Raw genomic sequence first — 23,528 nt, 5'->3', positions numbered from 1 at the left:
CAAACTGTTCTGCGATTCTATGATTTTAATATCTATATTAAATACTAAGCCCTACTTTCTTAAAAAAAGGCAATGATGTTAAGGAAAAAAGAACAAAGTACTAAGGATAAGTATATGCCCTTTCTGCTGTTAACTAGAATTGGATTGCTTTAGCTACAGCTTTTGTGGCTGACTGGCTTCCATCTCTGCTTTTTATCATAACATTGTGGTTTTTTACAGCAATTAAATCACTGCTCATTTTATGGAATGGTAAGCACTGGAGAAAGTTATTTCAAACAGAGTTTGCTCAATAAAGATCAAGTATGGTTTCTGTTATTAAAATGTTGAATACTGCCTCATCACAATGAATTATCATGGAAATAAAATCTGGTTTTATTTGTAATTAAGTGAATGTGTTTGTTTTTCTTTCTCCCTGTTCAGCTGTGAGGTCTGGCTGGCTGCCCCCACCACCACCTGCACTGCCCCCTCGACCTTCTGTATCTCAGGTACGGGCAAAGTTTGAACATTTTGCTGTGCATTATTTGCTTAGTTGTGTTGCTGGCGTGGACATCATAGCCATTCTTACTTCCAAGTTAGTGCAACTCCACAGTTTGCTCTGCAGTTCTGTACATGTCCTTCATCGGTCTGTCAAGCCAGCGTGTTGTAGTGTCAAATTACAGGCTAATTAAATCTCTTTGTAGTGGAGCTGACATGCACCCACTAGACAAAGCTGTAAATTGAAAGCTAGTAAGGCTGGTCTACTAATAAGAGTTTGATGCCTGAAAGGCATGGGCTTGATACCTGCTATTTGCTTCTCAAACATCAAGTGCTCGGAGGGCATCTGTTAAGGGAGCTATAGCATGTAAGAGCTTCACCCATGGGTCTGAAAAACAATGCTGAGAGGAATTCAGTCCCGTGCTAGTTATGTTATTAAGTTTGAAACCATTACTGGTGCATTTCTTTTGTTTTGCTTTCTAGGTGATTTTTGTTTGTATTTAGAGCATCAGACAATCACAGCCCAATGCAAATTGATGAACTTGTGCGTGTCTGCATCCAGATACTGCTTCATATTTTAGGCAGTGTTATGTTGTTGGCTCTGTTAAGTCTTAGGCAGCAGTATGCTTCACATATTACTCCTTTAGGTGAGGTGTTCAATAGAAGACAGGGCCATGGCGGAGCTAACAGCCCATTACATGTAAAAACTTGGCAAGGCACTTTCTTTGGGCCAGAAACAGTCATCACTTGAGTTTTGGAACTACTCACACGAGACTGCTGGTGAACACCTCCTGCTGCACTGTGCTTATGATGGAAATGATAAAGGCCTTGCTGCTACCCCCAGCTGTACCAGCAGCTCATTACTCTCTTCCTCGCCCTAGCCCCTTTTAGCTGAGCACAGCTAGTTTTTGCCTTGAGGACTGCAGGGCACTCCGGTTTGAACTTGCGTGCTTCCCCCAAGACAGTGTGGCATAGCCATACTGCTAATACGACGTGCTCCTCAGTGCACCCATCACATTTCTGCTTTGTCTGGTATTCCCTGGAGAGCATCCTGAACCAACTGCTTGTATCCTACACTGTGTCACCTGTGGTACAGGACCTTTCTCGATCCACTTCTCTCCAATACAAAAGTCTGGTTTCTGAATAAATAAACAAATAAATAGAGCAGTTTACATGTCTAGTCATTATTGAATATATAGCTGGTGCTTTGCTTACACGCATCGCTTACATTTACTCATTTCTGATGACTTAAAAAGGTACTTAATCAAATATCTCCTCAAAATATTCTTGTTTTGACCCAGCAAAAATATACATAAAGCCAGTTCTTGAAAATGTAATAAACTTCATGTTTGTTACATCCTGCTTTATTTATCTCTAAATGTTCCTTTCTGTGACAAAAGTAATAGAAAGTAGGAAAATGTGTGTGGTGGGGTCATAATTCAGTTTAGCTGACCCTTACAAATAGCATGTAAGCAATAGTAAGCATATGGATTACATTAGTCCAATGGGGCCCTTGGTTTAAAGAGCATGAAGTAGGAGGGAAGATCTGCTTTCAAAACAGAGGATCAAAATCTGAAGAAAAACCATGATGCTGAAATTACACATTCAGCTTTTCCTGTTTCTGAATTTACCAAACTCTTCTCGAATTTCCATTTTAACTTACTTTTCAACAGTGTTATTGAAAATCCTATTTTATTGCCTTAACATTTTGTTATATGCCTGCAGCTAGGTACTGCCAATGATAAATAAAGCTTGGAAATGAAGCAAGGCCCACATACTTCAGGGGCTGTGCACCATTTATCTATGTTTGTGGTGTGGTTGTTTTGGCTCAGGTTTGGAAATTAGTTGATGGAAGAGGAGAGGGAAACAATTTTTTCTGAGGACTACAGTTTTGTATGGATGGTTGAGGAGCAGCATGGACCTGTTGGCTCTTCAGAGCAAGATTAAAGGGCTCACGGGATGTGAAAGCCGAAGTGCATAAAAGAGAGGTACCAAGGGATAGGCAGTACATTTCAATGGAGCAGAAGACTTCCCGTGAGCTTAATCAATAGCAATAGAGAAATGGTGTCTTGACTTTGGTCAATGGTTGTTGTTTTTAGTAAAATTTGTTTCAACTTTTCAGAAGGCATTATTTTTCCTGTCAGACTCTCTGAGGTAATCAAGCTCAGCAAGTTACTGAAACGCTGGTTAGTCACAGCGTGCCAAATGTCTCCAGTCATATCAAAACCTTCTTAAATTATGTCTGCATCCAGCTCTGCCTCCACAGCGCAGCCAGCTGAATAATGGGGGGGAAGGGCTGGATCACTGGGTGAGAGTAGCACAAGCAGAAGCTTAGAGATACTAGTGTTGTGGCATTGACTCTGTAGCTCAGTGGGTACACAAACTTACTGTGAGAGGCTCGGATCTTGTGATCCTGTGATAAATTGACCAGTTCACAGGGAAATAGCAGCGGGGCTGGCTTCGCTGGTCTGGGTTGCTGCTGCCAGCCCACACTGTTTCACACCTTTGCTAAGGTGTGAAACACCACAAACTATACCCAGGTTATCCTCTGACCTTTCACCAGACATTTCTTTAAGGGAGAGAGCTTTCCTCTGAAGTCCCTGAGGTGACTGCATAAGATTAATAAATAAAGATGGGTAAAAGACAAGTTTACGTAGTGTGGAGAGGTACTGCAACAGATCATTATACCTGATTTATGATGATCTAATTCAAATTCCAACTCATATCTCTCTGCTCTGCAAGCTGTTTTGAATTGATGTTTCCAGTATGATGTTGTGAAATGTGGTATGAAATGCTTTATTAGAATCCTCAATTCATGTTGCTTTTCTATTGGGGGAAAAAAAATCAGGTTTTGCCTAAATTCTGTGAAGGACACTTGGAAAGACTTTGTATGGAAGCAGGCTCATACAAAGGCTAGAGTTTCGTTTTGGTTAATACCTTATTCTGAAGTGTTTTCCTTTTACTACTGTGTATGTGCCTGTGTGTAACTTAACTGACACCTTCTGTAATCCCTAGTAGCACGTCTTACACTTAGCAAATCTGTAGTAGCTGCTTGGTTTTCAGAATAATTTTATTTGTATCAGTTTTCCTTCATCTTCAGATTATAAACAATATGCTGCAAGCTATTGAACAGCCTTTGAACACTGGCAATGTCCTATACCTACCTCTCTTGTTCACTTCCCATGGCATGCTATAGTTATGGCTTTTCTGGTCTTGTTTTTTTGAGGCACAAATTTTCAGGGGTTTTGGACTCTCCAGGTGATGGTATGTAAACCAGACAACCTACAGCTTGTTGAAATATCCTATGTGTATATATATATATATATATATATTTTTTTTTTTTTTTTCCTGGGCTTGTAGGGGACTGGATTCAGTGGCCCCGGACTTGATCCTGTGTTCCTAACTTAATGGAACACAAGTCATCAATTAAACACAAGTCATCGAGAAGAAATGAAATAAGGGGTCCCAGAACTTTTGTGCTGATCCAGGGTGTACACAGAAAATCAGTGTAACTTTTAGAGGTGCTAAGAATTGTGATAGGAAGCCAGCAGCACACATGGCTGATTTTCAGTGGCACAAATTTCAAACAGGAAATAACTTCGGGTGCTCATGAATAACATTCCTCTGGAGCTGAGCTGGAACCGAACATGTGTATGCACATCTCGTATAAGCCTCTATTATTATTTTTTTTTTAATGGAAAACAAAATAATACTTTTTACTGTTGGCTTTTAAGCCTACAGAAGCCATTTATTGCTGCTGCTTACTATGGAAGATTTAGTGACATATTTACGTTAATAGGAATTATGGATGAACACTGAAGAGCAAATATAGGTTTAGGATTTTTTCCAACATAGCTCACTATCTGCAACGTTGCCCAGTTAGATCAACACTCCTTTTTTTGAGTTACTCTATTTCAGTACCTTCCTGTCCTTTAATGGGGTATCCTGCTTGTGCTATATAAGGGGATTTGAAAACAGCGGGACTGGAAGAAAACCCTGTATATCTTGGCTGAAAAATCTGATGTTCTTAGTCTTTTTTCCCAGAGTCTAAATTTTAAGCCTGTTGGTTTTGTAAATTAGCGCTGATTTGTGCTGGATTTTTATTTCCTAGAGACCTTGGAACCTGTTTTCCCCACTGGTTCCATGCTGGTAGTTTTGATGGGCACTGAAAACAATTACAGACTAAGGCAAAGTGGTCAAGTGAAGTTGGAGTAGATAGGCAGTTGTTAGGATAGTCAAATTGAAGTATCCTGATCACTTTGCAGCTCTGAAGATTAAAATCTCCCTGTGTTATATGAGCTCAGAGTTAAGCTGTCAGTTTAGTGGCCATTGTTAGCATTAGTTATTATTTATTTGGTGAAATCACGGAAACAAAGTGCTGTCAGGGATGATAGGTGGGTCACCCTTCCCAGTTACAAGCACCTGGCTCTGTTGGAAAGCTGAGATAATATTCTTCTTAATATATCGAATGTTCCGCTCTCAAAGTGTTACTTGATACTTCATAATTCCTTGAAGCCCTTTGGCCATTCATCATCAAGACTCGCAAGTGAAAACTGGGACCCAGTTCAAGAAATGTGTCTGTAACAGCAAATTAAGCGTGCCCATGCTGATCTGCGGCACCGAGGCTGAGGGGTGGGGAGGGGAGAGGCTCCCATCCATCCTGCTGAGACTTCTCGTTCTCCTGCGTGTGATGGCCACGTGCCGGCTCCGTGCTGGGAGCTGGTCCTGAGATCTCCCCTCTGCCAAAGTCTAACTTTGCCTAATTAAAATTGGGAGTCCTGACAGGCTGATCTGGGTATATCCCCCTTGGGTCTTGAATTTTTTCCCCCCTCTTTGACTGGAACAACCCATATTGCTGGTTCCCAGGTTGCCTCGTATTGTCTTAGCTTTTTGTATGGCATCTGGGTAAAGCCTGAGTTGTATAGAGGATGAGAGAGGGTTTGGTGAGAGGGTTCAGGATTGTTTGGAGAAAATGTTCAGCCAGCTGAAGTGCCTTCTTACTGCAAAATTATGTGAGGAATTTCAAGTGCTGGCAGGACACCTGGACCTTTATGGGAAGGAACTTTTTTGTTATAGAAGAAAGAAAGAAAAAAAGGATTTTGCTTTTGGCAGCCTGCAATTCATGTACATGATTGTATTCTCCCAGGCAACCATATTATATTAAACCAAAGGAATACTCTTTTAGCTTGCATTTACAACTGCTGTGCAAGAAAATGGTGGGGGGTTTCGATCATCTTTGCAGTTTTGGCCGCAGATTAACATATGTTGTATAATCGGTGCATTAGGTACTGAAGAAGCCTCTAAATAATAAAACTGAAAGTCTTCTGTAACATGAAAGACTTTGCCATCTGCCACTTAATATAATACAAACGGATTATCCTCTTCTGTCGTGAAAATTATATATTAAGTCTGAAACGGCCAGACAAAGTAAATTATGGTTTAAGAAGTGGTTGAAACTAGCACAGTTAGAATTGAATTTGGGGAGTAGTTGATGGATGCCATAAAATCCTTTCTAAAGAGGTTTCTGGGAGAGCGGAAGCAGGGCAAGTATCTTAATTAAAACGTGTTGTAGTAATTTTTGAACGTGGATTCACATTTATTGTAAAAACAACAACAAAACAAGCCAAGAATCCAGTGCCTGTATCTGTAGTGGAAGGCACATACCTCTTTCTAGCTTATGTTAATCTGGTTTTGTAGAAGTGGAGTATTAAAACAGATTGCTAATGCTTCCATCTGGGTCCTATTCTTTCCTTGCGAATGGGCTGAATGCTGCAGCAATTTGTTTGTATTTACTGCCTTTTTCCTAGACCTTATCGCCAGCTCTCAGATAGCTCAGGGAGAGAAAAAGCTTATCAAAACTTCAGAGCTGCACAGTGCTGAGGAAGCAGTCAGCACACTGAGACCCTGGCAGCTTGTTGCATTTGCATCCCTATGGGTTTTCTCTCTGTCTTATCGTTTTCAGTTTCTGTAACAAGCAATAAAAAGAATTGATGATTCAGTGTTGGGTAGACTAGACTCACAAAAACTGGAATTGAGACATCTTGACTTCTTCGGAATTGCCATTAAGCACAAAAATAAGAATGTTTAGAAAGAGGAAAAATACCTCTTAAATGAACTTACGTAGAGATGATAGAAGATTGCAGTGAGCGCATACTGAGCGTTAAACATATTTAGTATCCTACTTTTTTATACAGATAAGCTCTTCTCAATACTTTTTGCAAAGCTAAGTAGCGGCACTGTATAGGTAATTATTATGGGCTATTCCAATGAATGCATACTGATAATTTCATTTCTGTGAGTGGTGCTATTGACTACAATGGAACTATTTCCATGTGTAAAGTTAGCCTGGAGCATAAGCGTGGATGAGGCTGAATTGTGGGGAAGACTGAACATATACTTAACTCTTGCTAAAAGGCACTCAGGTAACAAAAATACGAAAGCTCCATGAAGACTTTCTGTTCTGGGAGACCAGTTATGGATTGTCTTGAGAAGCGGGTATGAAGTCTACATATAACCCAGCCTTGTTAAGCAAAAGAAACGGAAATGTAAGCAAAAAACAGTTTTAAAATAATGCTTTCTCTTACAGTTATGAAAATCTTTCATCTGATGCTTTCAAAGCACTTAGTGCTTAAGTGAGCATTACATACTCTTTTAGAAAGGTCCTGTTAAGTATTGTCACATGGAGCAGTTAGAAGACTATGAATGGCTGCTCCAGGATCAGACCATGAGGTAGTGAGCATTTGCAATTCCTAATACTCACCCTAATGATGAGGAATTGTCCGTCCTAATGCTCAATATCGGTCATAGGCCATGGCTTGGTCTCTGGCTGAGGCCATTCTACAGAGATTTTGTTGGCCATTTTAATCTTCTGCTAGAAAGAATGAGGAGGATAAGACTTAGAAAATGCAAGAATGGGGGAATATATGGGTGGGGGAAAAGGAGATACAACCTATTAATATCTGGATGTTGGTCTTTGCAAAGGGAAGCTCTTCAGGAGATTTGGAAGAAGACTCTGTGTTGCTCTTTTCTGTGATCACATACTCTTCTTCCCATAATCAAGATATTCTCAGGCCTGGTCTGGAAATTATCTTTTGCATTACTGGTATTGCACACGAGTGGGATTTTCTTTACCCAGCTGCTATAACCCTGGATGTGGACCCAGCCATATCAATACTTCCTATGTCAGCAGCTTGCTCCATTCTGTGGCCATGAGTGAGACACTTCCATCTGAGCACCTTCACCCTATTGTAACTGAATTTTCCCTTGGAAGACCATATTCCATAAGCAGTATAATCTCTCTGGGTAGACAAGACTTTAGAAACCTGAATTATTTAATGCACCGCTGAAGAATTTTAAACAATAATGTAACAGTGAGAAGTTTCCAAGACATGGAAAAACTTTAAGGCGTTTATTACTGTGATGGAGGGAGGCAGTTTATTGCTGTGTTTCTGAATGAGAAATGAGTTGCCCAAATACTATATTAAGCATGGTATAAAAACAGCAAAAAAATAAAGGGAACCCACCTTAATGGATCCTGATGGATCACCTTTTCCTTACACCCTACTATAAGAGCTCAGATTGGAGTATCTTGGAGCCAGTCTCACTTGACCTGTCACCAGAAGGCTACAGGGACTGGCTTTCACCCTGTGTCCAAATCAGTGAAGGGGAGGAAATCTGTGAGGAATCCCTCTTCCAAAACAAAAACCAGGAGTTAGATGCCATTGTCAGTGCCATGTTTTGTCCAAAATTGTTGGACTGTTTCCCTGCAGAGGACTAAGCTTCCTCCTTTGGAATATTCTCTGTGTTCTCTCAGTAGTCAGTGAGGCAGGAGTTAACACTCTGCAAGGAGAAAGTTCAGGCTCCCAAATCTTGTATTGCAGTTGGAAATTTCCCATGTCTGCTTGGAGGACTTTTTCCTTTAAAATGTGTGTGGGGAGGAACCAGCTTGCAAACATATTTGTAAAGCATCTCAAACCTCGCCTAGGGGACTTTGTTGGGTTGTTGAATCAGCAAACCTTCTTTGCATTGGTGCAAGTTGCAGTTACACAAAATATTTCTGCCTGGGTTAAGTGGTGTCAGTCTCTGAACAAAATCCACTGCAGCAGCATAATGATATTTTTTATGCTCAGACACTTGTGTCAGAGGCCCATCACTTTGAGGGCTGGGGACTTTTCCATAGGTGGGAGCTCAGCTCTGCCAGTCAGTCATTAATGTGTGGACCCAGCTTCTGCGTGACCAGCAAACGAGACGCTCCAAAGCACTGAGGCTTACCTTTCCCAGCACCTGCTGTCTGCACACCTCGCGGGGCAGGATCAGTCTGCAGGCTCTGAATAATATGGACAGCTATTTTTTGGTGTTCTCCTCGAAGCCAAACACTCAGAAATGGCCTGTTCCACGTGCCACTAGGTGGCACTTGAGGGACATGGCAGTCGCTTGGTTTTACTCATTGTGCATGAGCTGCATCACCAGAACTAGTTCTTTTTTAAAATTTTTTGGTCAAATGTACTTATGTATTTATTTTTACCATCTGCCTTCTCCAGCCAGCCCCTGCCCTGCTGCTTGCTGAGCTTTGCACACCAGCCTGCGTGCAGTCCTCGTGCCAGCCCGGTGGTCCAGCCACTGCTCTGCAGACCAGGAGCTGCCAGAGCCGCTAGGCTGACAGCCACATCGCAGCACTCAGCTGCTGAAAAAAATATAGATGTTGTATCGTTGGGAACTGCCTTATCAAACAGTTGAAAATTTTGAAAACTTGCCCTTTTGGCATCAGTACTCCAATTTATATTTGCTCTCACCAGAACAAAAAGTTTACTCTTTTTTTCTCCTTTCAGTTTTCTGCAGGTTAAAATAATGTTCTCCTGCAGTGAGGCCAATTTTTAAAATCAGTTTTTCTGCAGCAGTTTTTGCTTTTTTTTCACTTTTTTTTTCCCTCCAGGTCCTTTATCTTATTCTAACTTTAATTTTCATTCATATTTGCAATTGACATTGTAGAGTACATCTCTGTTTAGTTAGTTCTACACTGCTTGAACAGTTGGTTTTTGAAAGCTGCATTTTATCTACACATGAAAGGAGACCAAACCTCTGTTATTTTTTTCCATGCTGTAGAATAAAGCGCTGTATTCTTGCTTCTGATGCAAGGTTTAATATAGACTCCAATAAGAGTGTGAGCACCAGAAGCTGCCTGTCTGGCCAGGTTAGGGGGATGTCTGGTGCCCCCACTCCAAGGAAGGTCATTCAGAGCTGGTTCTCACATGTCCCTGTCATCGCACTGCGTTTTGCAGCAAAGCTATACCATGAGGGCTTCATAGTGTACATATTACACGGCTCTCTGAAAGACTGTGTTTACTCTTGCTGCCCCTAAATGAGTGATTTATCAAAGTGATGTGATTTGGGACCAAATTTATTGTGTGGCTCTGTTGGGTATTTGAGCTTTGCTATCCCCAAATCATTCATGAAAGCCCCATAGATCTTCCCACGCTGCTGTTAACAGTGCTCAGACCCTTGATTTCTTTCAGATATATAAAAAGTGGTTGTACAAATCAGAGAGGTTATGGGCTATTCACATTGCTGATAAAGAAATGCTATGTTACATTAAATGCATTTTTAAAGGTCTTTGATTTGTGTAGACAGAAAAAAAAAAAAAGATTGCTTTTTCCATTTTACTCTCCTATTTGTACCAGAAATCAACAGATATAAAAGAAGCTCTTCAATCCGTGAAAAAAGGTTTGCAGAATTGAAATGTTAGTATCTAATAGCTATTTGAAATCCAAATACTTAAGATATTAATATTCAAATACTACTGGAAAGTCACAGTGTGTTTATTTTTATTATACCATCAGATAACACTACAGATGTAGCACACTTGGAAGAGGGGGAGAGATCTTGTCAGCCAAGACACATTTTCCTCCTCTCCAGAGGAATTTCACATGCATTTAAAAAAAAAAAAAAAAAAGATCACAAATCTCACTCCTCTGTGTAAAAGTTCAACATCGTACAGTTGAAGAGCAGCAGTAACCTGACAGAACTGCTTTTCCCCTGCAGCCTTCTGTAGAGCTCTTACTGGTTTTGTTACAAAAGAAATGGAAGTGCTATGGGGGGGGGGGGGGGGGGGAAGTCCTTCCTTTTAAAATATACCAAGTTGTGTCCATTCTGTCATTTTTTAACCTGTGGTTAAGCCCTGTGAAACTTGTGACCACTCCACAACTTGATGTGTCTAGGCAGAAGCCTCCTGGCAAGAGCAAATTCGGTTCTTCAGTGTGTGACAGGTTATTATTTTGGCTAAAATCCTGGCCCCTTTAAAGTCTGAGGTTTGCCTTGAAATTTTTATTTTTAAACCCAAGCTTTCACCTGGGTAGAAGCGAGCCTTTTTTGAGGAGCGAGCAGGATGGCGGGCTGCCTGTCCTGCCTGGGGGCCGTTGTCAGCTTGGCTCCGACTTGACAGGAGCTGGGAAAGAGGAGAGGAGGCAGCCTGCGAGTGCCAAGTGCCCTCAGCCTCCCCGCTGCTGCCTGCTTTCCCCGTCTTCAAAAGGCAGCTGATGCTTTCTAGACAGAAAACAGCCGTGCCCTGCTTACACCGTGCCCTGCTTACACCGTGTTTGCTGTAGCATGCCCGGGGACAGGCAGCTCCGAACCCCGGTGCCCTCCCGTAGCAGATGTGCTCTGCCACGTCCTGCTGGGGCAAATCAAAAGGTGCTGGAGGATCTCAGGACAAGATCCTCCAAGGCAAAGCCAAGGGTTAGTCCTCTCTGCTAATTTTCTCTTGTGTCAGATGTGCCAGGGGGAGGGTGTTGTGGTTTGCTGAAGTGTAGACCTGTGTTTTGAGTGTTCAGCTTGGTTTCTGTTCGAAACAGAAGAAGGGGGAAAGAAGGGAAGAAGATTGTTTGGCTTCTTTTATGACCTGTATTTTGAGTACCTTTATTGGAATTTTTGGTATAATTCATACTTTCTCACTCCAGCCTTGCCAGCTTCAAAGACAGAGGCTTATTCCAATGAATTTTCATCAGTTTCAGGAGATGATAAGGTGACAGGGCGCAACCAAGGTCTTTCCAGTTTTATCCACCCCACCTTGCTTTTTTTCTTTGAGCGCTTAGGCCGTAAGGATAGCTCTAGAAGAAACTCTGGTTACCAGGTCGTTTATATTCGGAGACGTGATTCCTAACTTTTCACAGAAAAACTTTTCTCTTGTTTTCCTAGCACAATAAAATGCAAGAAAATAGTTTCATTAAAAGTCTCGAAAACACATCTGTCATCCATTCAGCTGTCATCCTAGACCTCTATTTCTCCTACTGTTCAATTGTTAAAGTAACTTTTCTTTTGTGTATAATGTTTCCTTTCATTGATGTTATTGTATGTGACTGCTAGTCACTTTCTGGGTGTCGCAATGACTGATTTGTTGTTACAGACAGAGCAGGTATCCGAGGTTGAATTACACCCTCAGATGAATAGACCCCCGTCACAGGCAGAAGAAAACAGCTCAGCAAAAAAGGTGAGACCTGCATATGTTGTGCCATTGTTGAGTGATTTGCCCTCATCAACAAATGTAGTTGTTTCAAGTTTTAAAGCAATTAAACCGGGGGTTAGAGTTACGTTTTTACACGTTTGCTTTCTCGGGAGGTCAAGACGCTAGAGAGAACTGGGATGGTGCGTGACATCAGCTCCAATAAATCATTAAGAAGGCTTTTAGTACACACACATCAATGCATGTGCTTTAAGAAAGGCAGCTTACCATTTGTTTCAAATCAACAGGGGCCTTAAGGGACACAAAAAAAGAGTTTGATTGTACTTGACCCCTGTCTCACTGTAATCCTTCCAAGTTGTGATGCGGTTCTTGCTTCCAGTTATTAAGGGTTTGGTTTTGATGTAAACACACCTGTTTGCTATGAGGTCAGGATCTGCTTCTAAATGTACATAGAATGGGGGAGATTTGCTCAAAACATTTGCTTAAGATGTATGATTTCTGACTTCTTTCTGTGTGAACACATACTTTGTATGCAGCGATCACTGAAGGTGCAGTGGCACTCTTCATAGAGCCTGGCTTATGGATAGAGCGGCCCTGGCAATGTCTGTGAGTGTTTCCCTGCTCCATGGCAAGGTTGTTGGCACAGTGCTGACTCCCTTTTGAAGGGCTGGTGCAACAACAGCCAGCCAAAGAGGGGTCTGTTTTTAGGTATCGGGTATTTCTTCCAGTACTGTGCTTGAAATGGAAGAGGGATTACTCCTATGGATTTTGTAGTGTTTTGGCAGTTTAAGTTCAACTGGGATTGCACATTTGGAATCCCACCAGTTTGTGGGTGTTGAATGCATACACAAGTACCTTACTTGCATTGTGAGTTTGCAGGGAGCTGTAGGATTTCAGAACACAGTATTATCTGAGACCTATGCAGTGCTGATGTCCTGATTAAAAACAATTTAAAATATTAGAAGATCTTTTAAAGTCATGGCAGAAGTGTTTTTAATGTCTAAACCCCTTGTCTCCTTATAATTCTAATTCCTCTAATAATTTTAATCCTTCTAATTCTAACTGTTGATGGTCTTCAGTTTTTTTCATACTGTGTCAGTCATAGTAGCCTCTTCTGCTGAGTCAGGCTGTTTACTACAGTTCTTTTTCTTATGATTGCTCGGTCATTAAATGCTTCCTTGTTTAATTTTTTTCTTGTTTTATTAACAGTTGGCCAAAATAGTGACCCAGTAGTACAAATAGTCTGACCCAGTAACATACACTCTGCAAGTGATATTAAAATTTGATCTCCGGTCTTGACTGTGACACTAAATGTGTAACCTTTGTCATATCACTTCAGTGTTTCAAGTCTTAACTTTCCCATTCATGAAATGGGGCAGTAATAGTTATGTCACTTGTAGAAGAGACCTAATAAAATGCACTGAAAGTCACGCATTTATATTTCAGTATTAAAACAGATATAAAACATTAAAACCACTTCACATTGCAAAAGGAAGGATGTCTTAATTTAAAAGAATGAAAACACTTCTTCATTAAAGGCATTAAGACTTTTTGTTTTACCTGCAGACCAGACTCTCTTTTCGATGTAACTTATCAAGAGAAATAACCAAACTTCTACACTTTCAACATGTTAATTTTGCATGGGTGATTTTAAACATGTGTCTTTCTAAGCTTGTTTCTGTGTTGCTTCATGTTAGAGAGTAGGGGATGAGAAGAGAGGGGCTGTGTGCCTGGTGGGTAAGGGACTGAGGTAGAAGCTGTGATGCAAGTGATTGATCCTTACCAACTGTGATAATAATTAAAAATAAGTCTTACTGTGGTCCTAATGTTTCTGACCCAACTGGGGGCTAGTACATCCGTTCATATTCCTTCCTCAAGTGCAGACCTATACAATCCAGTTCTGAGGAGCCTGTCATCCAGGTGAAGACAAAATGCTAACCTAATTGTTTCATTCATTAAGGGGTTGTAGGAGTTATTGTTTCTTCGAACAAAGTCAAAAACCCGCGAGACTATTACCAAATTTAAATTAAGCCCTGTACCACTTTAAATTATGAAACCTTAGGCCAGATGTCAGCAATTTCTGTGTCACAAGCACTCCCCAGCCTAGTGACTGGACACATATGGCCTGACTTAACTTTGCTGTGCTTCTCCCTTGCAGGAGGTTGTTCTCGTTCAGCCGCCCTCCAAACCCGCCCGCAGGAAGCTTCGGACGGAGGCGCAGGGGCTGGAGACCCCCGAGCTTTCTCCCACTATAAACGTGACTTCTTCCTTGCCAGCAGTCAAGCCTCACCTCCCAGTCCAAAAGTAAACAACTTGTACCACACGTGCCAAACTGCACCATGAAATCTGATGTGGCAGGGTTTGCTCTTTGCATAATTCTGTGCTTAATAGTTCTGGTTTTGGGAATACTTCACAAGATGCAGGTCTCTGAAATCTACATCTGTCCAATCCAATGCAGGATAAGTTCATAGTGACGATAAGTCAGTAAACCTCTTGAAAAGGTACTGCTTTGTCCTGCCTCTGCACCTAGTAGACATGTCTGAAGAGCAAGCCTTGCTGTTCAATCAGAATCTCTATCACCACTCCTTTTAGCTCTGTGGGTGTGTGTTTTTGCACAAATCTTTGCACAAATCTTCTGGAATTTTGCTTATTCGTTTGGATAGATAGAACCAATTCAATGCCCAGGAAACTGAGTCATGAAATGCTTGATATTGGTCATACCCATGTGATATTTCTTCTTCACAAGGAAAGTTAGGAATGAGCTTGCCACTGGTATAAGCCATAGACCACTTGTGACAATCCAATAATTGCCAAACCCAACATGTGTTGTTTGTTCTCATAAATACAGCTGTTGAAGCTGTCAGCAACAAAGACCTGTAGGATTTCGGTATATGTTTATTTAATAGCAGTGCTGAAGGGGCTGTACAAATAGTAAGTGAAGGTACTGGAAGCTCTTTTGGGTCTATACATCTCCCTCAACCGAAACAATGTGCAAACATTATAGCCTGCCTTCACCCAAAGCCTTGCAAAGACATCTGGTTCAATCTGAAACAAAACCAAGATGCCCAAATCAGTTGAGCAGTTCTTGGCAAACTGTTTGTCAACAGACTGAATCTTGGCTGCATAAATGGAGATTAGAATAAATCATAAGACTCCTAGGATGCCCTTAAAGTGCTATTTTGTGCTTTGGGAGTGCATATTCCATAGTGGTTCAAAGAACAGATAATAGCATTTTTTAACATCTCAACTTAATCCTGTCTTGTCTGTATCTTTCCTGAAATGTTTAAATGACCATGGGGTTGTAATTCCTTGTTTGTTTGCTTTTTTTCCCCTGTAATTATTACTTTATAGTCTACGGAGTGTGGTTTGAAGCAAAAACTGACAGTTCACTGGAAGATAATAGCATAAAGACCAGACTATGTTGTGAAGCAGACTCTCGCAAAGATCAGTGTCATCAGCTCTGTTAAGAGAAAGAGCTAATGGGGACTGTGTACCATTATGGACCTTATTTGAATAGGACATCTGGTTTAGGTTAAATTTGTCACTAAATAGCTTTTGATGCTTCACGTAAAACTTTAAAATAATGTATGTGAAAAAGGGCTTGGATATCCAGCCAGTATTTTCTATATTTTTTTCCTTTTATTCTCTCGCTACCTCTGTCTCTTAGAGCAGTTGGTCCTTATGTACTAAGTTGGCACTTTTTGTACCCATCTGCCTGACTGCAGTTTCCTCCACACCAATCACCATGGGCTGTGGAGTCATAATAATAAGAGATAAATCTTTTATTTAAGCAGCAAAAGAGATGAGGCAATTTCATAAGTCATCTGCCTGTTTCTGTTTGTGACATCAGGTGGTTTCAGTGAAAGTGACTGTTTTGAAAAAGAAAATTAATCTTTTTTTTTTAAGTGAAGCAATATCAGAATCAGCGGTGCCTTGAAAAATCTGAGACAGCATTTTCATGCAGATGTCGTTTCTTTCTGAATAGAATGATTTTTATATTTTCTTTTAGCCACTCCTGAATTTTAAATTCTACAAGTGTCTGAAAACAGCTGAAGGACAGATACTGCAATAAGTACAGCTATGCAAGGATTATTCTTAAGCTGAATCCAACTGCAGTGATTTTAAAATAATTGAGACAGCCTAAAATGTTTCTGTCATTCAGATTAACAAGCATGGCCATTTTACTTTCAAATAGCCCACCTGATTCAGTCATCTTATTTTAGTGTTAGGTTTTTCCTTTCATAAATGTGTAGTTTGTACCTTGTCTTTGAAATGTAGTCCAGTGCGTATAGAGTATAGATGCACAAAATGGGTGGCTGGTCTTCTGGCATCAGCCACCATTGAGGCTCTTAATTGAAATGTTTTGTATTTATCTGTCTGGCAGACCGTCTTCCAAGCAGAAAAGGGCTATTCAGACTGCTATACGAAAAAACAAAGAAGCCAATGCTGTGCTCGCCAGGTTGAACAGTGAGCTCCAGCAGCAGCTGAAGGTAAGGAACACACTGAAAATCAGTGACAAAGCTCCCTGCAGTCAGTTTCTGGAAGAGAATAACTACACTGAATGTGTGGCTAGAATGAGACTTTCTAGGAAAAGTTACAACCTGTGTGCGTACAGCTCCATTGGCAGTTAAAGTCTGAAGGAGGAATCTTGTCTTTCTGAAAAGTTTGGGTAATCTGATGGTATCACCCGGTGCAGAAGAGCAACTCAAGGTGTAGCTTTCTTGTCTGATGATCAGCTGTGCTACATAGCTGTCTTCTGGTGTACATGGACTGGCTAAGCCATGCTCTTTTTGTGAACATCTAATACTGATTTTTTAGTGTTGTCTGTTGACTTGTCTTTAAACACGTTCTCAAGGAGCTACTTTCTTATAAATACCAGTTCTGTTTTTTCTGTTGTCTCAGTTCAAAGATAGTACCAACTTCAGCTTTTCATCTGCTACAGCTTTTTCTTCCTAGCATATTATGAACACGCTTGTCTGAAAAGGGAGGTGAACCCTCAGTTGCACTTTTTCTCCAGTCAAGATGAAAGTCTGTTTATGTTCAACTTAATATATATTATTTTTTAACTAGCTTTCAGGGATCTCCGAAGAGTAATGCAGAGTGGATGCTCTGTTCTGAAATCATTGCAGAATATAGGACAGTGATTGGAATAAGCATGGAGATGAAAGCTTTTGATGACAGCACATTGCCATCATTAGTTAGTTCAGTGTAGCTATAGTCTGATTTTCTTCCATACGCTATCTTCAGTGCGCTTAATTTCCAGTCCCTTCACAAAATAGACCTCTGGTATTCCCTGCATTTTACCTGCAGGACCATGGAAAGATGGAGAGATTTAAGTTCATAGAAGAGCAGAAAACTGAACTTGTCCTTCAGGTCGTATTGCTGCCTGGAAACTTTCCGCTGAAGCAGGGCCTTGTTCTTACAGAAACCAGCAGACATTATGGGCATGTCTCAGGCTCCGTGAGCTTGCCCTGACACGGGGGGAGCACAGGGTGGAGGCCTGCCTGCTGCTGAGGGCACCGAAGGCGTGGGGAATCAGCCCAGCTCTTCGATGGGACATCAGCAGGAGCCAGGCCTCAGAGCAGGGGCAGCCTCAAGACCAGGAGAGGCTTTCCCCAAATCCCAGATCCCCAAAGCCGTTACAGTCAGTTTCTGACCCAGGCTGATGTTCTCCCTGCCAGGGCTGCCAAAGAGGCAGACTGCAAAGCCCATTTCATCTCAGAGTGGCCAGATCTTGTACATTTGCAAAATGAAAGAGTTTGGTTGTAGGAACCAAAAATTCTCAGAAAGTAGTTTTGAGGGAAATGCGATTTGAAAATAAACTGGTTAGTTTTCTTTGGTAAAAGTGCTGAATTCCAGCTGTTTCTCTGCATCCCAAGCCATTCCACTGGCTGATGTAGGACCGCTCCTCTCTGTGATTGCCTGAGCAAGTAGTTGAACCTCCATGTCGCCCTGCTACAAAGACTGCTGTGGGGGGTGGCTGTGTGGTAATGTTTCAGGACAGCAAGGAGAGTTACTGAAACAGCAGAGCCCCAAGCCCCTGGGCAGCTCAGCACCAGTGGTTTGCCCTTCAGTGGTGCAGTGTGGTGCGTGCAAGTGCCAAAAAAGTTAGGGCACATCTCTCTGCATCCTCCAGGAGGTCCACAAGGAGCGAATTGCCTTGGAAACGCAGCTGGAGCAGCTACGTCCCGTAACCGTCTTGTGACCCCCGGCGGGGCGTGCAGCAGCAGCAGAGCTCATGCATCAAGAGCCTTGCTACAACTGTGGCGCGGAGCAGCTGCGCGGAGCATCTGCCGAGGTGACTGCAGTGAGGTGACAGGCTTGTCGCGTCTCCTCTGCACCCTACCGTGCCTGCTTGCCTTTGCAGATGAAGAAGGTACAGAAAGCAAATATCAAACTGCCGGATATTTCTGCCTGGGAGGGGGGTGTCTGCCCTCTTCCCTCCCTTTTCCCAGCCTGACATATAAATGCGGTCTACCACTGAAATGAGTAACCTAAGAGTATTTTATTTATGTAAAAAATTCCCGATTTATACATATTCTTGCAACACTTCCTGGCCTGGTTCTTGAGAGGTACATCATTCCAGAAGTCTTGCTTAAATTTAAAACTCATCCTTTGAGATGGGTTCCTGGTTGATACCGATTCCTGTAAGATGATAGAGACCTGTGGATTGAACGTACAAGAGGAGTAAAAGTCACCAGACATACAGTCTCTATCAGCAATCACGTGTAAGATAATTATTTTCTTAGCACTGTTTATTATTCAATCACGGATGTATTTTAATGTTAGAGAACTTGTATTTTATAAGTCACATATCATAAGAGAGAACAGTAAAAAATATTAAAATTGTATTATTTTGGAAATTACAAAAAAAATACTGTTTTTGAGCTATAACTCTTTCGTATCACCAATGTTTGATCACTTGCTTGCGATTGCCAGTGTCTCTGCATAACTTTTTTTTTTAAACCAACAGCATATTTCTAACAAGGTGTTAAAAATGCATTCCAGGCATTTTTGTAAAAGCCGTTCTAAGTATATTTATATTAGTCTGCTTTGTTGTCTTAATGGCTGCTGATTTGTGTTAAGGATGTGTACAAGAACTGTATTTCCAATAGAAGCAAGATAGCAAAACTGCTACATATGAAGTTATAAAACGTTTGAAGGAAATAATTGCCTTCTAAAGCAGGCTTTCATTAAGGTTCCTTTGCACCTCACTGGAGATGATATTGATAGGATGAAGCTGCTAATGCTCATCTGTTTTTCCAAGTGAAGAAGCACAAATTATTATTATTTTTTTTTTACCTGGGTCTGGTCCAAAGCCAACTGAACTCTGTGGGATTTTTTTCCGTGGAGGCAGTGGTCATTGGCTTCGGTCTCAGTTCTTGCAATGGAAGCTGTCTAAGCAACGTTGCTTTATTTCTTGGGCCAATACTGTTATGCTGGACAACCTCAGACATACTATCACCCCTGCTCCCTTCATGGGTATGATGGTTGCTTCACTGCTGGGAAAGTTCACCTACTTGTTATCCATCTTAAACATGATGCTGCATGTTTCGTATCCCGTTGTATCCTGTTGCTCAATGACCTGAGTATACACCTTGCAAAAACTGTGCAGCAGGGTTTTTTGTTGTTGTTTTTTGATTGTTTTTACCATTTTTCGTCTGATGCCTCCTCACAGTAGCTTTAGGACGTCTCTGGGGTAGAGAGGAAGGAGAAATAGGTTTAAAATAGCTAGTTGGCCTCCATTCAGGCTGTGTCATGGCATGGCTGCAGTGAGGTATCAGAGGACGTGGAAGCAGCCAAAAGTTTTGTTGGGAGATAAGTAAGAATGACATCAACAGGAATGTTTAAAGTGTTGAGGAAACGGGTTACTTTTGCTGAAAGGGATATGGATGTGGGATATGGATCCAGAGGTCTAAAGGTGAAAAGAAGCATTTGCAGAGTTGTTAACAAAAATCTGTTTTTGTAATGCACTGCTTTCAATTCATCTAAATGTCGCTGTGTGAACGAGCAACAGCCATTTCTCTGGATTTGGAACTTTTTTTTGTGTGACTGTTGGCGTAGCTGGAGTCAGATGATCATTCTTCATCAATGACAAAATGTGAAAGCTGCAAACTTCCAGGAAGCTGCAGAAGAGCTACTGTCCTTGTGCTATCAGTGGTGCTGGTCAGAAGTTATCGTCATTTATTTCATATGTTCTTAACACTGAGTCGTTCCTGAGTTTTTAAGGATGTTAAGTGCTCTTTCTTTCTTTGCTTTTTAGTTCTTGCATTGTCATTTGGTTAATAAACATCTGCTACTCAATTGGAAATAATCATCTGGCACCTTTTGTTTTTTCTATGTGATTTTTAAGGAATGCTTTTCAATGATTACAAAGAAATATGCATGTTGTGATTTTAAGGCAGTGAGTGACTTTCTTATGTTTGATGGAAGACCACACTAGAGGAAGACCCTGTTTATTTCACTCAGGTTATTCATTGAATAGATGGCGTTCAAAGAAAGAGTGGAAAAGTCTGTTCTGTGTGTCCTTTTCAGATGTTTCCTTTTTAAGGTACAGGTGTTCGTTCAACCTAAAATACCTGGTTACCAACAAAGAAATGCTTAGTTGTTAGTCTACCACTGGAGTTAATAAATTTAAAATGTAACTATCACTGAGGTTGCGCTTTGAGGGGTGTAATCAAATTCCATACTTAGCTTCAAGGCCTAGAAAGTAAGTTAATTTGTAATCTGTTTGGTGTATTATTGGCTATGATGATGATACTAAATCAAGACATTCAAGGAGAAGTGCTGTGTTATACATATCCTGCATGAAATTGTTCTTCTGTATGTCTCAGTACTTAAGCATTTGTGCATATCCCATCCAAAATGATAAAGTGTCTGCTCTTGGGAAGCTGTTACCATTTTGAGAAGGAGAGGAGAAAGCATAAGGAAGCTCTGTTTCTGGCAGATGCTCCATGTGGCCGTGTACATGGCTACTATTAACAGAGCTGACAGGTCAAAATTCACATCTAAATCCAGTATTACAGATTTTGTCCAAAAAAAAAAATCATTGGGAAAAAAATGTGGGTACAGAGAAATCATCACTTCTTGATGATTCTCTTCACTCTTGAAGAGACTTTACTCAGATGGGAGCAACTAGGTTGCTTCTAGACCTGAGGCAGAACATCTGGCAGAAGGAGATTCCTCAATGTTTAGGGCACTTTTGTGGGCTCAGGGAGACTGATCAACTTTAAGCCCCTGACGTGCCTGGCCCAGAACAGCAACTAAGACCTGGGAGCCCAACCAGGAAGCAAGAGCAGTATCCCATGCACCAAGTCTTGCTTTCCTTGATTCACAGTTTCTGCAAGCATTTGTGCAGAGCAGAGCATCTCCAGCAAGGAATGGTAACTGGGGACAGAAGCTAGAACATGGCTTCCTCGTGTCTGAGAGGATGTGCTGACCGTGAGCCTGGTGTCCCTTTCTAAGTCTTTGCTTTCCTGCAGCTATTTGTTTGGACAATTAAACAGTTTTGTCCACAAGACAAGACTAGGCAGAGCAGGGTCTTAAGCAGGCCCTTGCTTACAGCCCAGATAAGGATTTTCCACGGTATGAGACTGTGTATGTATATGTGTGCACTCACATATCTTCCTTTTGGTCATGTATTTCTTTATAGATCTCTTCATGTTTGTTACATCTGATACCTTTCTATGAGAGATTTGTTTCAATATGTGGTAGTTCAGTGCTGAAAGAAGAAAAATGCCCAGCTAAGTGCAGTGAATGGTTGCCTTTGTAGATCAAGCCATCTTTACTTGAGCCTTTAAATATAAACAATAACCTAGTAATTAAGTGAGGTGAGCAGTTTCTATTTGCTCAAACAAATGGCCTGTGAACAAACATTAATCCTTAACAATCAATGTCCTTCTCTGAGTTATTAAATTAATACTAGATGCAGAGGAAACGTTATCACCTCTTCCCAGAGAGTTTTCCATTCTCTCTTCCAGAGAGTTCTGCTAATGTAGCAGAAATGTGAATGATGTAGTGGATCCAGCCCTGTCGTTAAGTCAGCAAATACCCTTCTTAACTTATCAGATTGTCTCCAAAGTGTTCCTATGTACGAGGCAGTGGTTTTGCTGCTGGGAATTCTGCAGCCATACTGGGGAGAGGAACTCATTCAGCTTTCATCCAGGCATACACTGCTTGATGCTGTCAGGGCTAACCAGCCAGGGCGATGACGACTCGCGCCCTAAAATGGCCCCACCGGGATGGCTGGGGTCAGAATTCTTCACAGGAAGCATTTAGGATGGACATGATATGGAAACCACCTTTTGCTGGTATGTAAGCTGCTTTCCTCCCACCTGGGCTTCCAGGACAGGAAAAAGACAGTCGAGAAGTTTCTAGCCAGGGGTTGAGGGGTGTCAGTTTTCCAGCACCATCAGCCCTTTGGCCCTCAGCGCGCACAGTCCTTGACAAGAAAATACGCGGTGTTACGAAAGTCAGACGGGAAAGAGGCCCTAGTGAAGACATATTTTATTGACTAAAGAGTAAAAGTATTTTTTCAGCAAACAAAAATCCAAATGATGTAGTACCTCTGAGAAGAAATGTATTTTGAAGCTTTTTCCAGTTATCTTCTTGATAATGTGCTATGGACACACGCATTATGTTTTACTCTGTTATTGATTTTTTTGATGTAAAAATCGTATTGCGAGCATTATCATTGTTAATCTAAAAAAATACCCTGAGGCTATTATATATTTGAATTTTAACTTATAAAGTAGATAGCCAGATTTAAGCAATTTGTTTTCACAGCTGCAGAACATCCATGTGGTAAGCTGCAAAATGTATAGTGCTCTATACTATGCCCATCTAATTTTGGAAAATGTATGTGATATGGAACTGGGTGCTACATTAAAATAAAAACGTCCAATAACTTCAAATTCTCTCGCTTTTGTGGTTTTTATTTAGGATGTCGATTGTGCAGATCTGACAGGAGGATAGTAAGTGTGACTCACTATGGAAAAAATACGGGGTTGAGATGGCTGACCTTCAACTATGAAAGATGAAATCACTTAGGCTGGGATTGTGTGTACGTGAGAGAGAGACGAATAGAGACTTATTTAAAGTGAAATCACATTTCCGTAGGTTTCAGTTAAGTCAATACTTCATCTTTACTTTGTCAGGCCTCACTTTGTCGGAATTCAGGCTTAGCTCCACGATAAACCTGAAGAGGTACACCCTTCTCTAACCTAGATGGTATAAGCACAAAGGAAGAGTCCTTCCCATGGGCACCCCAAACCCTTGGCCTGGAGGTGCCCAAGCAGGAACAGTGAGAGGACCCAAGTTGTTGTCCACCAGCACCCCAGTGATCATTGTTTTCTGTCCCCGAGGCTGCCAGGTGGGTCCCAAGGGTGGCCCATCAACTACGAGAGCTGAAACTAAATCGGGAAAAGAAAAGCATTTGAAGAGCTGGCCTTTATGGGCAGGGAGCTGGAGGGGATCGTGCGTTTCTACTCTCTAACTAGTGTTATTTTCAAGAATTACGTCCCAGCTATCCAAAGAGCAGGGCTTTAAAAGAGGAAATAATTAGTGATAAATTAATTTTTACAGCATTAAGCCATGACAA

General features: G+C 41.3%; 1 protein-coding gene across 2 annotated transcripts in view; it reads left to right on the top strand.

Moving 5' to 3' along the window:
- Positions 1-22,839, top strand: part of REPS2 (RALBP1 associated Eps domain containing 2) — a 96,645-nt gene extending 73,806 nt beyond the window's left edge. For both annotated transcript variants that reach the window (XM_040532849.1, XM_040532857.1), the window contains exons 14-18: positions 421-485; positions 11,873-11,956; positions 14,088-14,233; positions 16,314-16,419; positions 18,066-22,839. In XM_040532849.1, coding sequence (XP_040388783.1) covers positions 421-485; positions 11,873-11,956; positions 14,088-14,233; positions 16,314-16,419; positions 18,066-18,134 — 470 coding nt within the window. In that variant the 3' untranslated portion in view covers positions 18,135-22,839. The remainder of the gene's footprint in view (positions 1-420; positions 486-11,872; positions 11,957-14,087; positions 14,234-16,313; positions 16,420-18,065) is intronic.
- Positions 22,840-23,528: the final 689 nt, after the last annotated feature.

Source organism: Cygnus olor, chromosome 1 (assembly GCF_009769625.2).
Source record: "Cygnus olor isolate bCygOlo1 chromosome 1, bCygOlo1.pri.v2, whole genome shotgun sequence".
Taxonomy (NCBI): Eukaryota; Metazoa; Chordata; class Aves; order Anseriformes; family Anatidae; genus Cygnus; species Cygnus olor.
The sequence above is the reverse complement of the archived record's forward strand: the minus strand, read 5'-3'. Positions and strand labels throughout refer to the sequence as shown.